Here is a 15,342-nt window from a genome sequence, read left to right on the forward strand (position 1 = left end):
GGCCAGGCAAGAGTAACTTCAACATTGACCGATGGTCCCAAGACCGGAGAAATTGAAACTAAACACCGAAGACAATGTAACAGACGTGAACAATCTTGACCTATATGGCGAGAACGAGGGAAAAGTTCCTATGCTGCATTATGTAAGTTATGAAATGTAAATGGAGCTTTCGTTGTACTCGGTAGAACCTTAGAAACTTATTAAAATGTAATATTCACTTACTGGAAAGTAGCAACTACACTAAACCCATTGTGTCTTTATTTATTCACTGCATCGCGGAGTAGAAAAATACGCTCTTACAGTGAAAGCTTCGCTTTTGATAAATGTCACCGCAGCTGGTTCACGTGGAATAGAATGTACTAACGTTGGAAGAAAAGCGTTAATCGTGTTCAGAATATTTGATTTCCAGTTATGAAAATTTTTAATAAGGATTGAGTAATATTGATAAAAATTATTCTGATTGTGATCAAGAGAGAAAGAGAGAAAGAGAGAAAGAGAGAGAGATCGAGACAAAGACTCATTGAGGGATCACGTGCAAAAGAAGAAAAGAAACTGTGACAGATCAAAAGGTGAGAGAGAAACGAAGTTCAAAGGTCAGACGTCCAATTCGTATCATGGGTCGCAGAGACGCCCTGGGCAGCACGTGAATCCACGATGTACAGGGTGTACAAAAATTATAGACGAAGTCTTCACTGGCTGATAAATCAGCAGATTTAATTCCAATGCTGGAATAACTTGGTATTGTCTGCATTAAAAGAGGAAAGTGACACCAATGAATGACTTCTTTCGGGTCAGGTCCCTCAGCCATTTCACTTGTTGCAATTATACACTGCAGATTGGATAGATAAATTTTGCGAATGAAAAAGAAAAGGAAAACAGTTATTCGTTACATATATTATAGAATCATTGATATTTCACTAACCGAGAGTGGTCATTTCGAACATCTGTTTTAAACGTACTCGTTATTTTTAAATATGTGCAACGATACAAAGAATTTAGTTTCGAAAACGAAAGGCTGCATATATTCTGTAGATCTACATTTATTTATAATTTGTCTTTTTTTTTCTTTCCGTGAATAACGTTGGCCGATTAAAGGAACGAGTCATGGAATAATATTGTTACATTTCTCAAGATTTTGTAACCAAATTTGAAACGAATATTCATTATGTTCACTTGGAGGATATTTAATGTAATTGCTTATACATATTTACATTGCGGTTGAATTTAAATTGCTGGATATGGAAAACAAATTTAATTTCATTCTTAGAATATGAATTTTTTGTGCGCGTAAGAAATAAACGAGCGACGACAGTACAGTATTTCATGGTTCGTTTATATTGTTCTTAATACGATTCTGAAAATTGGGCGCGGCAGTTAAATGGCTACGCGTTACAACACACCCTCTCTCGGTAGAACACAAAAAACGAACTTCCTTTTATTCCTAGAAAATTCATTTTTTACGTACGTGTCAAACAGTTGATATTTTAATTTTACCTCGTTCAATTATACCCTTCAGAATATACACTAACGACCAAAAGTTTAAGAACATCGCGCAAAAAAAAATGTTACGCACAATTATATAATTATTCACCGAAGGATAACGATGGAAAATTATTTTTATTATTATTTAGAGCAATTATTTACTTTATTTTAGCGAAGATATATACAGTTCGCACAGATGTCGACACTGTAAAATAATTTTGTATCTGTTTCTTAGAATAGGCTTTTTGTTACAATATATTCCTTTGGAGATCCTTTAAGTATCCTTTGAATTCATTTTTCAATCGTATTTCGAGCAATATTTTTCCAACATTTGTTCAACAGTTTCCACGAGTGTTTTTTCGACGTTGGTATTTTCCTATCGCTGAATACTTGCTTTGAGCTTCATTAAGCTCATAATATAAGCTTTAAATAAATAAGTATCTTCTCTCTTTAAATTATACCGTTCTTAATACGATTCTGAAAATTAGGCGCGGCAGTTGAATGGCCTAAGTGTTACGTCCAGGCCCATGAATCTGACACACCCTGTATTTCATGGTATAACACAAAAAACAAAGGAAATATTATCTTTAAAATATTTATTCTTTATGTGTAATAGATTGTTCAACAAGTTTTGTCGTTCGATAAAATATATTTCACAATAGAACACGAAAATAAAAAAAAATATTTATGTGAAACACACATAAAGAACAAGTATTCTAAAAGTAATAAATAGGTAATATTTTAGTCTTTTCTCGTGAAAGTACTTCTCGATACAATTCTGAAAATTACGTGCAGAAATTACTATACACTCTATATTTCTTAATAGAACACAAGAACCAAAAAAAATATTTATGTGAAACACACATAAAGAACAAGTATTCCAAAAATAATAAATAGGTAATATTTTAGTCTTTTCTCGTGAAAGTACTTCTCGATACAATTCTGAAAATTACGTGCAGAAATTACTATACACTCTACATTTCCTAATAGAACACAAGAATCAAAAAAAATATTTATGTGAAACACACATAAAGAACAAGTATTCTAAAAGTAATAAATAGGTAATATTTTAGTCTTTTCTCGTGAAAGTACTTCTCGATACAATTTTGAAAATTACGTGCAGAAATTACTATACACTCTATATTTCCTAATAGAACACAAGAACCAAAAAAAATATTTATGTGAAACACACATAAAGAACAAGTATTCTAAAAATAATAAATAGGTAATATTTTAGTCTTTTCTCGTGAAAGTACTTCTCGATACAATTCTGAAAATTACGTGCAGAAATTACTATACACTCTATATTTCCTAATAGAACACAAGAACCAAAAAAAATATTTATTTGAAACACACATAAAGAACAAATATTCTAACAGTAATAAATAAGTAATATTTTAGTCTTTTCTCGTGAAAGTACACCCTTCTCGATACAATTCTGAAAATTAGGCGCAGCAGTTAAGTGGGCTAAGTGTGACGACGGTGCTCGTGGTTCCGACACACCCTGTATTTCATGGTAACGGGCGATCGACTATCGTCGTGCCAATATTTTTCCACCCCCCGACGAAGTGGAGAAGAAAATTCTTTTACCGATGTCTGAACCGTCCCGCGATGCCTCGATATCATACACGGGACACGGTCGTGCCGATGGAAAACGTCCGCTGGAATTACGAGAGGAAATCTGATGCGAATCGAGGAGAAAGAACGTTTCTGACGTCACGGATCGATCGCCACCTTCACCGGCTGCAAATTTTTCCAGAAATATTTCTCCCGGAACACACTGAACCGCTTAAATCTACACACGGGATGCTAAACGTTCCAATCGATCATTTTCTATCCGCTTGTCGTTCATTCGACGAGGAACATCGATGACATATTTTTGGAAGTAGAATTAACATTGAATGGGAATTAAAGTGATTAAAGTTAATTTATAATCTCGGTTTCCTGATCAATTTAAAAGACTCGTTGAATAATTTTCTAAAATCCATACGTTAACGATTCGATAAAGTATCCACAAAACGGTATTCTTGGCTACGAATATCGAGATAGAAATTTCTTTAGACATTTTTAAGAAGAGAATTATATTCGAAGGAGAATTTCATTTCTATTTTCTAATTGGTTCGAAAAACTTACTTACGGTTGTGGAATATTTTTCTAAGATCTATTCGTTGATATTTCAATGAAAAATCTACAAAACTGTGCTTTTCCCGATTAAGAATGTCGAAATACAAATTTCTGTGACATTTTTTATAAAGAGAATTCGAATTTAATAAGAATTAAAGATTCTCATGGATCTCTGTTTCTTCTATTCAATTTGGAGAATGTTTCTAATCGTGGAATAATTTTCTAAGATTATTTTGGAGCATGTACAGGGTGGAACGTGATAAGTAGTGTAAACTTCAAATGGTTTATTCAGCGTTTAAAAACAATGGAAGAAAGTTCGTACAAACGTATGTCCTGTGTTACCTTGTTTACGAGATATAGCGTTTTACGTTCTGTTATTTCGTATCTGATTACTATTGCAGGTGATGCTCAAAACGAGTATTTTGCATTCCAATGCACGCCTGGAGACGTCTTATCATCGACGTGATTGTTCTTTCAATGCTCCCAGATGTTCGAATTTATCGAAACTCTTGTTCGATTTTGTACCGCTCGATGCAATGTTCGAGTAAGTCGAAACACAGTAATTTGCCGCGTACTATTCTTATTGAAAAAAAAAAGAAATTCAATCGATTCACGGATTATTACGAGAGGATATGAATCATACGACACAAGACATAAGGACACCGAGCATTGTTTGTAAACAGTTGAACGGAATACGTAATACTAGTTTCGCTTGCTGGATTATTATTACTCGCAACGCAAATCTCGTACAAAAGGTGAAATATATTCATACCAACCTTTTCCTCGTTTCTTTCACATACTAAAAATAAACCCCCGAAGTATTGTCCATTATGAAATTACACCCTGTACATCGTCCTGGGAAAGTATCTCGAACGTAAATAAGCTACAACAATGATAATCGCGGATCATAAATAACAAACTTAATTTCCTGTTGTCCGAACAGTCGTATTTAAACATGTATAAACCGTTTGATATGAAAATGGAATATTTGACAAATGTCGATGTATTCCGGTTAATTTCAGCCTTCTCCGGGGGCCAAATTGGTGAATAATTGAAAAATCCGTTAGACAATCGCGTGCAAATAAATACTCACGATTCTCGTGTCGATAACTACGATTTCACCCAGTTATTGTTCCGCTATGCGCTAAAGCTCGAATATTGAATCGAAACGATGTGCTTTTATTTGGTTAATCAACGACCACTGCACGTATCAACGTTCGAATGTTTACCGATCGTTAGAATTCTTGTACCGCGGAAAAATCGACGATCGAACGAAACCCGGGATATCGGGCGAGAAAACATTTCGATTTCGGTATCGACGCGGGTGCATTATTTTCACGCGATGCGCCCAGTGTGCATTTCGCAATTTTCGCGTATTAAGTGTCCCTCTTCGATATCAATTTTCACGAAAAGCATTATGTGCGCCGATAGATACGAATATTCGACGCGACACCGGAGAGATCGGTGCGGGATGGATGAAAGTGCGATTAAATGAACCCGAAATAAACGTAACACTTCGCGCTAATTGCTGGTCGAAAAATGAGTTACTGGAAAATTCACGTTCGATCAGCGGTCGCAATTAAGGCGAAACCGAGAACACGATTGATTGATAATTATTATTGTTATCGCCGTCAACATCATGATTATTCTTATTATTGTTATTATTATCATCATTCTCATTCTTATTATTGTTATTATTATTATCATCATCATCAATCTTATACTTATTATTGTTAGTATTATTACTATCATCATCCTCATTCTCATTTTTATTACTGTTATTATTATTATCATCATCATTCTCATTCTTATTATTGTTATTATTATTACTATCATCATCCTCATTCTCATTCTTATTACTGTTATTATTATTATCATCATCATCATCAGTCTCATTTTTATTATTGTTATTATTATTATTATTATCATCATTCTCATTCTTATAATTGTTATTATTATTATCATCGAGGGTGGTTATTTCGTGGATAACTAAAATTCGATTCGTTGCTCGGTAATCATCGTTGTGAATTACACAGTCCGTCGGACAGCTCCGATATAGAACATGAATGAATTTCCGCGTAATCCGTCACTGGAAGCCAAATCTAAGAGATATCGAGCGGACGAATTACTCCGAGCAAAGCCGTAAATCCACTATAATATTCCCCGTCCCTGTCCTACGTTTCTCCGTGCTTCTATTCGAGGCTTAAGATCAGTGTCAGTCAACGAATTGAAGATTTATCGCGACAGCCTGATGAGAATGCAAACATCGAGAAACGGCGCGGAAACTGATTTCTTTGTAAAAATAAAAGAATCGAACGTGAAACGCGTTCAACGATAGTAGGTGTTGTCCAGTACGTTCGTCCGCGAAGTATCGAAAATTCAATCGGGTGAAAGTTGAGAAAAATTGTGATATAATTTTCAAATGGAATCGTAATTAGCGAGGAGGAATTTTTAATATAATATAGAGAATTATAATCGATGAAATATAATCGACTAAAATTGACTAAAATTGAGTAACTTGGACTAGAAATTTTCAGATTTTAATGGATGGTTCGTTGTTGTCCGAACGTTTATAAAATTCAATCCGCTGGAACTGAAGAAAATTTCAATATGATTTAGAGACAAAATTGCAATTAGTAGAAGGAAAGAAGTTTTAAGTACACTGACCCACTTTTCTCCCATATGTTCGATTACGTAATCTGCAAAATTCAATCCGGTAAAATTCTAGGAGATAATTTAAGGAAGAAGTTGTAACAGAAATTTTGAGAACTGCCAAGATTCAATCGATAAAAGACTCAATCGCTTACGACGTATGTAAAACCTTTATCGAGATCACCGTTTCATTATTAAAGAAATAATAAGACCACCTCCATTGAAAGAATGCACAACGGCCTGTTATTTAGACACTCAAATGCTCGATTCGACCATAATGTCAAACAACTTTTACTATTTCAACCGAACAGGCATTGACACCAACCGCTACTATTAAAGTACCTACATTGCTATACGATACATTCCACACCTAATATCTCGTTCGATAAGTTTCGTCGTTCTAAATCTATGTAATCGCGTAACGTCATCGGTGAGTCCTCGTGACCCGGCTCGTGAAAACTAAAATGAACAAAAAATTGGAGAATTTCCTCCACGCGTTCAATTTCCCGTAACGATCGTCAAACGACGACAATTAACGCTAGGGTACCGTACAATGATGCGTTTCTTCGCGATGGAGCCGAGATAATGCTGGAAAAAGAGAGCTGGACAAGAACAGGAAGTCAACGGAGCCTATATACACACACGTGTACCTAGCGGGACGGTGACAACGCGTTTCGTAATCCGTAGTGCATTCTGCAGTTGCACGTTCCAACGTCGTTTATTTCTGAAAATCCTCCGTTTTTCTGCCCCTATTCATCAAAATCCGGCCCGTTCTCGTTTCACGGCGTGGAATTTTAGCACACGGACGTTCGTTCCGGGCGAAAAATATATTTTGACGGGACGTTCCAGGAATCGTTGCCAGAATCGAGTCACTTGGACAGTTTCATTGATCGGCTTTGGAACGTCTTATCGTTGCTGGCTTGTCAGCCGATAACGAGTTTCCGTGAGTTTTCGACTGCAACGCGATGATTCATGACCGAACTTCCCCGCGTTTTTCTACACACGATCGGATCCCTGTCTCCTCGGACCTAAATATTTCCCAGATTTCGAGAAACCTAGCGAGGTATTTGTTATCCGTAACCGGACAGAAATGGAATTGGCTTTGATTCTTGGCCGGTTCGTTCGTTTTACGAATTTACAATTCTCACTAGGTCGTCGCGTCAGGTTCACGGATTCGGTTCTGTAGGCCGAATGTGAAATTATGAAAGTTTAAAAAAAATCGTACCAACGAAATGGGATATTTCGCTGGTCGGTGGATCGAATCGAGTGATTTTTCTGAATATTTTCGTCACGAGTACACGTCGGTGAATAATCGCGTTCCAAATCGAAATATTACCGCCATTGTGGTAAACAAAAAATTGCAAACACAGGATTTGGTAACCGTTTGTTCAAAGTAGCGTTTAATTTGATTTTTGTAGGTCACCGTTTATGCATCGTAATTTCGATAAAATGATACGCACGATTTTTACATTGAAAAATAAATATCACGATAACTGTTACTTTGAAGAAAAATGATAAAAATTCAAGGAGATAATCGAGAATTTTTATTCTTTTAAGAAATAAATGCTACTTGAAACGCAAGTAAAAGAAATATTTAATTCGAGTGATGATCATTTTCGAGTCGTGGATAAAAATTTGGAAATATTCGTCGGAAAATATTCAACGAAAATAAAGGTGCATATCTTCTCGATAAATGTAAAACGTTACGCAAGACGTAGAATTCGATGTTACTTTATTTAGTCAGAGATTCGATTAAATTTTGTTTCAAGTTTTGCGTAGAGAGATTTTCAATGGAATTACCATCCCGTGAACAATCGCAATACGGTGGTCAAACAGAAGCTAAGATCTATGGATCCTCGAGATCCAGAGAGCTGCGTGGTCGGTAAAGCAGTTGATCGCACCGTAGATGGCAGCACGAGCCACGAGTTTCGTTTACCGTTCATTCGGAATAATTAACGTCGGGAAAGGAAATCTCGAAACAGTTTCCAGCTTTTGTACCGGTTCGAGTGAAATTCAAATGTCAAAGCGACCAAAGCGTGATAATTAAAATTGACATCCGCGATTCTCGAGCGTCGCTGGTCACAGATAAAACGAACGTACAAATCCTGGAAGATGCATCGTTTCAGAAATATGTATGCACGAGAGACATAATTTCTCGTTGTCTTATCAGCGAAACTTTAACGACGACACGCTGCACGTGTTATTCCGTAGACATCGAAATCGTTTAAAATTTTCTAACGAACGTCTGTATCGAAAGTTTCGTCAATTTGTAACGATAATGGGCTCGATTGAAAATTGATTTTCAGTCGGTACCGATTCAACTGGACACGTAAAATTGAAATAAAAGAAAATGTAACTTCGCGTTACGATGAATTGTTACTCGAAAATGAATTTTAAATTTTGTTTCAATGCATCGCCTCCCACACATTTCTATACGAACGAGATTGATATTTTTTCCCAACGTCGTATAAATGCACATGGAAATTAAACCAAATATTAACATATCCTTTTAATTAATCATTACAGATGAAAGTTCGAGGTAGTAATTTGAGTTAAATTCAATTTTATGTGTTATATTAAACGCGGAGGTGAAATTCAATTAAAGCGATAAAGTAACTACATTTCTAAAATATCAGAGAACAAAGTAGAAACATTAATTGGAACAAATGTAGGCAATTTTGACCAAAAATAGCAAATTGAAACGTCCTGCACGTGCGAACGATATCTGAATTTTTCCCCTTTTTTTTCTTTTTTTTTTTTACAAAATTCAAGGTACAAAATTTTTTACCGAAAATCATATTTCGCCATCAAAATGGAGTAAAAGTATGCAAAAAAGCTAAAGTGACCTCAGGAAAATTTGTATAAAATTGGATTAAAAATGCAAAAACTGCAATCGTTTAAAAATTGTTGCGAACTTTGCATCGAAATATCACGGAGATTATATTTCGATATCAGAATACACAATTTCGATAAAAGGTAACGTTTCCAACATTCGATGCCAAAATATTTTCTGCAATACTCTAGAATTCGTAAAAAATTATCATCTCTGGACATACCGACTCGTTATTATTTTGAATTCCTTTAAAAATTCAATTTCACCATTCCAAACCTCTTTTTCAAATTTCACTAATAAAAGTACGATCGAAATTTATACGTACGAGAGAACAAAGTATTCTTTGGATTAGTTTCAAAAGCATATTTCTCAAATGTTATTTCTAAACATTCTTTCGGTAGATGTGCGCATTATTTCAAGAAAATTCATCTTCTTTCACAAAAACAACAATTCCGTTCTGGAATTATCAAAATTAAAGAAAAACATTATCAGAATTAATACACGCAAAGGAAAATTAATACATACAGAAGATTAATACAACAAAAGATACTTTGGAGCAATCTGAAAAGAAAATTTCCCAATTTTATTTATTATCGGAACCGTGACGATTGTTCGTTCGGTAGGTACTCGCATTATCGCGAGGAAAATTCGTTTTCTTCCACGTAAGTGACAATTCAGTACCGTTTCAACGTTCGTCTCGAATAATTGAAAATAGCGATTGCAAAACAGGCGGAGCGAATCGGGAAGTGTAGCGATGCAGTCTCGAAAACTCGACGCGAACATAACAGGAGAGGAACTATTGATTAACTGTCTAGCACGTTGCGTCTCGGGTCTGGACAGCATTGTCTTTCATTATGCGATATCGCCACTATATCCGGAATAGTTCGCGAACGGAGCAACCACGAAGGGATGTCTGCAGTGCGTGCATTCGCGAATGTAGGACAAACCGGTTGGAAAAAGAGAGATTCGTCTTGTTCGTTCTCGCGTCAATTTCCCTGTTTCGCTCTTGTTGTTTCCATGATCGAAAGTCGCTACCACGATTTTCACGAAACGCCTACGAATCGAAAGAAACGCACCAACAACGTTCTCAATGAACGCGAACATGAGATTCACGAAGCTCGAAATCCGATCTTCGTTTCGAACGTCGTTCAATTTTGATATTGAACAATTTCCGATGTGTGACGAATTTAGAATTTATTTTCGGTATCGAAACGTTTCGCATCGAAATTTTCGCGGATGATAAAAAATGATAAAGTTTGAACAAATGCGCGAAATACTATTGGAATTTTAGTTCTCCTTTTCAATTTTGTTTAATCTTAACTCGGTACATTCACACCGACGCGGGAAAGAATTAAAGTTATATCGAGATTCTTTGAAATCGAATAGAAAATTAAAAGACAAAAAAAATCTGCAAGATATTAAGAATTACGAGATATCAATCGTATCTTCTATTGTAATTTTGGTACATTTCTTCTGTTTGCAGAAAAATGTAAACTCCAATTCACGAAATTTATATATATATTTCACGTTGAACGAGCGTTTTACGTGTTATTACGAGACTGTTCGCAGTTGATCTTTCGTTCGAGCGATACTTAATTCCGATCGTATGCTCTCTGGCGCACGGGAGTTCGATTTTATAGAGTTTTCGAACTACGAAGAAACCGAAGAAGAAGTTTCTCAGACGTTACGTAAGACCGTGTACGAGACTCGACGTATTTAAGTTTCCATTGAAGATTAAGCTGTTGAGCTCGGTGAACGGATATATACTGGGTTCTAAGTACCGATTGTCGCTAACTGTTGGCAGTTTGCACGGGAATTTTTCCTCATTTCTAGTTGTAACGCGGCCGCGGAGCACACTTCGGAAACTTTAACAAGCGAAATAACGTTTCTACTTACGACGATCATCTCGGAGGGCTCGAGAACGAAACATTCGTTGGGTCTCCTGGCACTGCCGCCCGTCCGCTTTCCAAAGCTGCAACAGAAAAGACACATCAATTGTAAAAGTCTGTTACGATGCACCATCGTTCGTACAACAACGAGAGTTCTCCCCCGAACCGTGACTCAAGATATTCGAGTGCATTTTGCGTTTTATCGCGGAACGCGAATAAAGGAAGCGCGTTATTCGCCCTCTCCAATTGTTTATTTATAGGTCAGATGCCCCAGTTACCGTCACTTCAAGTTCACTTAACTTTGTTCGATTATTTTACAAGTTATTTGAACCAAAAATCGTTCCAGACTGACGCATACAATTGCGGGGGGATTTTTTCATTTATGAACATTTTTTTATCGAAGACGAGGAATCGATTACTAATTGATTGAAATTGTACAAGGAAAACCAATGTCGCTATTATTGTTTTAAAGTTGTCATTCGAGGAAAAATAATTGTTACATATTAGCAATCCAGTTCGTGTAACGGATATAAAATTGTTATCTTTGCCATATTATGACAATTCTCGTACCTTCTACTCGAATTAGTTGAATTTTTCATACTCAAACGACACGTTCATCTTCTAATGTTTATTTTTAAGTATCGAGTGTAAACAAATATGCAAGGTTTGTCAATTGTTACGTAAAAACGAAGTCCAAATTTAATATTGAAAAATTTTGTTATTCCGTTGTCGAATAAAATAATTTAAACGATCCGAGAAACGAAACGAATATTTGAGAGCGATTTGTGTAAACTTAAAATTGTAGATCTTTATCGAACATTCGAGTTGCGTAATACAAGTAGTTTGCAAAATAATTGTCATCCCAACTAATTAGTAGGAGGTAATTAGCCGTGTAATTAGCTTGGCCAAGAGTAATCAGATCGTTGTAAATTCCTAGACACTGAAACATTATCAAGGAAACATTTCGTGTGAAAATATTCTTAAACGCAATGCTTCGAAAGAGCCACGATTCGAAAATAACAATTTTTATTCTACCGTCAAACATATGACAGTGCACTAATACTTTTGATCCTCTTACGCTTTCCTATAAACAACGGTTTTCGAGATATACATATATCTGCCCAAATTCCCTGCTACGCTCGTGTTATTTTTTACGAGCTTTAATGGGCTCTGCTGTGAGCACTCCGCGCTAAAATTCACGAAATTCTAGAAATGGGAAACGATGGTGGAATTCGAAGAAATTACAAATGAAACTAAATTCTAATTCGCAAAGATCGTAATAAAACAAACAGAACGAGTGTGTCTCTTCCTATTCAACTGGAAGATAAACTTATTGGGTTGTTCGATTACCGAACATTAGTTCGAAACGACGAAAAAAGAACATTTATTTGGTTTAACATCGATATTTGTTCTCTACTGTATTTACCAAAGAGATTTAAAATGTATCCGATGCCACTTTCAAACTAATTTTTTTTTGTCATTGGAATATTGTTTTAAACAAATAATCTATTATTCAATTCTTGTACAGTTCATCGTCTTTCGAGCAAGATTTCTTACAAAGCACGAATTTTATTAATTTGAACGTAGTAAATATTTAGAGATTGGAACGCAGAGCTCAGAATTCTTTCTCTTTGAGAAGAAAAGATTGTACTATTTACATAACACTGTTTCGTTGTCAATTTTGTAGTAGTTGATTATTTACAAGTTATCGTATACATAATTGCACAACTTCGTAAATACACATCGCGTAATATTATTGACTTTGAAATGTCCTCAACACGTATGTTACTATCGAGTCGAAAAGGGTTAATTTGTGATTTTATTTGTTTGATCGTTTCGTCTAGATAAAATATTCAGCAGTAAATTAGTAATTATCGAAACATTCTTCTACATGGAAGTACGTGACAATTACTTATGGATAAATGCATGTAAACGACAGCTGCTTGTTTGCTGTAACAAAAGTATAACAGTGAAAAGAATGCTCTCGATCTCATGGTCCGCATTACACGCAATTCGTTTTCTTCGTCTGCGGCACTGTCTCTGGAAAACTCTCATACGTATTTATTTATTACAAACAGATGAAATCCATTAGGATACATAACATTGTATAATGCAATCTCTGAAAGAATCGGAAATTACATACATACATGAATAATAATAGAACAGAAACGATAACGAATACGACGAAACAACCTTGACGTTTGAAAAGAAACGCGATATAAGATCCAGCAACTCTTATCTGAAAATGATTAAAAGCACAATGATTATTTCTATTAGCGTAACTTACCTACATACGATACATAAAAGTATACAGAGTGAGTCGATAAGAAACCGCTGTTTGGAATATCTCGTTGTCCATCAATTTGATAAAAAAAAAAAACATACATTGTACTCAAAGGGACCCACCGAATGAATGCCTTTCCTTTGTGTCTTACATTTTCAAAGGTATCAAGGTGATCTTGACTCTTTTAAACGACACCGCATTTTTGTTCGGACCGATGCAAGGTCACCTTATCATTGGTCATCTCCTCGTCGGCAAAAATTATTTAAAAAGAATGCAGTGTCACTTAAAAGACACTCAAGATAACCTTCGTAGCTCTGAAAATATAAGACACAACGAATTAAAAAGGCATTCTCGTTTAACGAGTCCCCTTGTATTTCGTGCAAAACGTTTTTTAAACGAATCAATAGATAGGGGAGGTACTTCGGACAGAGGTTCTCATTAACATGGTATGCCTCGTGTTGCCTCGGTTCCTCGAATCTATAAATTTCCTGCCCCTTTCCCATCCATGTGTAATAAAAATGTGCTTCTCGAATACAAGAAACGCTTTCGTGCAGCCCCGCGCAATATTAACACCGCGTATAATAACACCACTTGTCCTAAACACACAATGACACTCCCCTCTGTTAATCGTTCCAGGATAACAACGCCCTGGAATAAAACAACTTCAACGTCACCGCACCGGGTGTGCACTTCGTTAAACGGTTAAAAGCGATAACACTCGTAACAATAACCAACCGTAGGGGTGGAACGCAGACGCATCGACACGGAAGTTAATGTCGAAATGCAATTTATCACTCAAACTGCGCTTGGTTCAGCTACGAACGTAAAGCTGCGTGTACAACGAAGCAACATCGAGGAACGTTTCGTGGATGTTCCACGTTTCTCGAACAAATCGTTGCTCGTTCGTGGAATGTTACTTCAGGTTACATGGTGTTTCTGTCGTTGTTCGTTATACGTTTTCGCTTGAATCGGTAAAGCTAGGTTTACACCGAAGCAACGTTTGGTAATAGGAGGTGACTTTTTCAAGAAATATGTAACATTTATCAAATATTTCTCGATGTTGTCTCGGTGTAGATACAGTTCAACACATTGAACGATATGGAGGACAACGTCTCTTTAAATAGTTTGAAAGAAAGGAAGCTTAATACTTGTCAATTTTTAAACAACGTTACTATCTTTGGCGATACTACAAAATAACGATCACCACTCCTGCTAGACTCAACTTATCAATTCTTCCATGTTCTTCTTTCTTACCTTTTTCTTGCATTCTATACAATTTACCCCGTAAATGAAAAAATCACGAGCATCCACGAGTATGGACAACTTGTATCTTTTATTCCTCTCGTACTACCCCTACACAATCTAATCTTGGTAATTCCAACACTATTCTAAAATATTAATAAATACTGTAATCCAGAGATTTCGTCTCGACTCCTGCTAGACTCAACTTATCAATTCTTCCGTGTTCCTCGTTCTTACCTTTTCCTTGCATTCTAAACAATTCACCCTAAAAATGAATAAATAAATACCACGAACATCCACGAGTATGGACAACTTGTATTTTTTATTCCTCTCGTACTACCCCTACACAATCTGATATTGGTAATTCCAACACTGTTCTAAAATATCAATAAATTCTGTAATTCAGTGATTTCGTTTCCACTTTTGCTAGACTCAACTTATCAATTCTTCCATGTTCTTCATTCTCCCTTCTTCCTTGCATTCTAAACAATTCACCCTAAAGATGAACAAATAAACACCACGAACATCCACGAGTATGGAAAACCGTTGTAAAAGTGTCAAAGTGAACGTTTCGGAACGCGTAGCGACAAGGACACGAGAGAGAAAAAATGTTGCTCGGTGTTCGATCGGTGTAAACGCGGCTTAATATCACGGCTCGAGGGTGTGTGCTCGCGCGTTTGTGTAAATATATCTATTGTTGCGGTATACGGGCATTAATGTTTACGATCGTGGCGTAGAACGAAGCCATCGACAGATGTTCCAATCCACCCCGCGTCGTTCCGGCACTCCTCGAATTAGCCTGGAATTCTGGCCCACCACCACCACCACCACCCCCT

At 36.2% G+C, this 15,342-nt stretch overlaps 1 protein-coding gene across 13 annotated transcripts in view; it reads right to left on the reverse strand.

Annotated features, from left to right (window-relative positions):
• LOC143150547 (rap guanine nucleotide exchange factor 2) overlaps window positions 1-15,342 on the reverse strand; it is a 300,304-nt gene that overhangs the window by 55,550 nt on the left and 229,412 nt on the right. For all 13 annotated transcript variants that reach the window (XR_012993095.1, XM_076318903.1, XM_076318900.1 and 10 more), the window contains one exon: window positions 10,988-11,063. Coding sequence is in view for 12 of the 13 variants with exons in the window: in XM_076318903.1 (XP_076175018.1) it covers window positions 10,988-11,063 (76 nt within the window). In the remaining variant the exon portion in view is untranslated. The remainder of the gene's footprint in view (window positions 1-10,987; window positions 11,064-15,342) is intronic.

The sequence above is a fragment of the Ptiloglossa arizonensis genome, chromosome 8 (genome assembly GCF_051014685.1).
Source record: "Ptiloglossa arizonensis isolate GNS036 chromosome 8, iyPtiAriz1_principal, whole genome shotgun sequence".
Taxonomy (NCBI): Eukaryota; Metazoa; Arthropoda; class Insecta; order Hymenoptera; family Colletidae; genus Ptiloglossa; species Ptiloglossa arizonensis.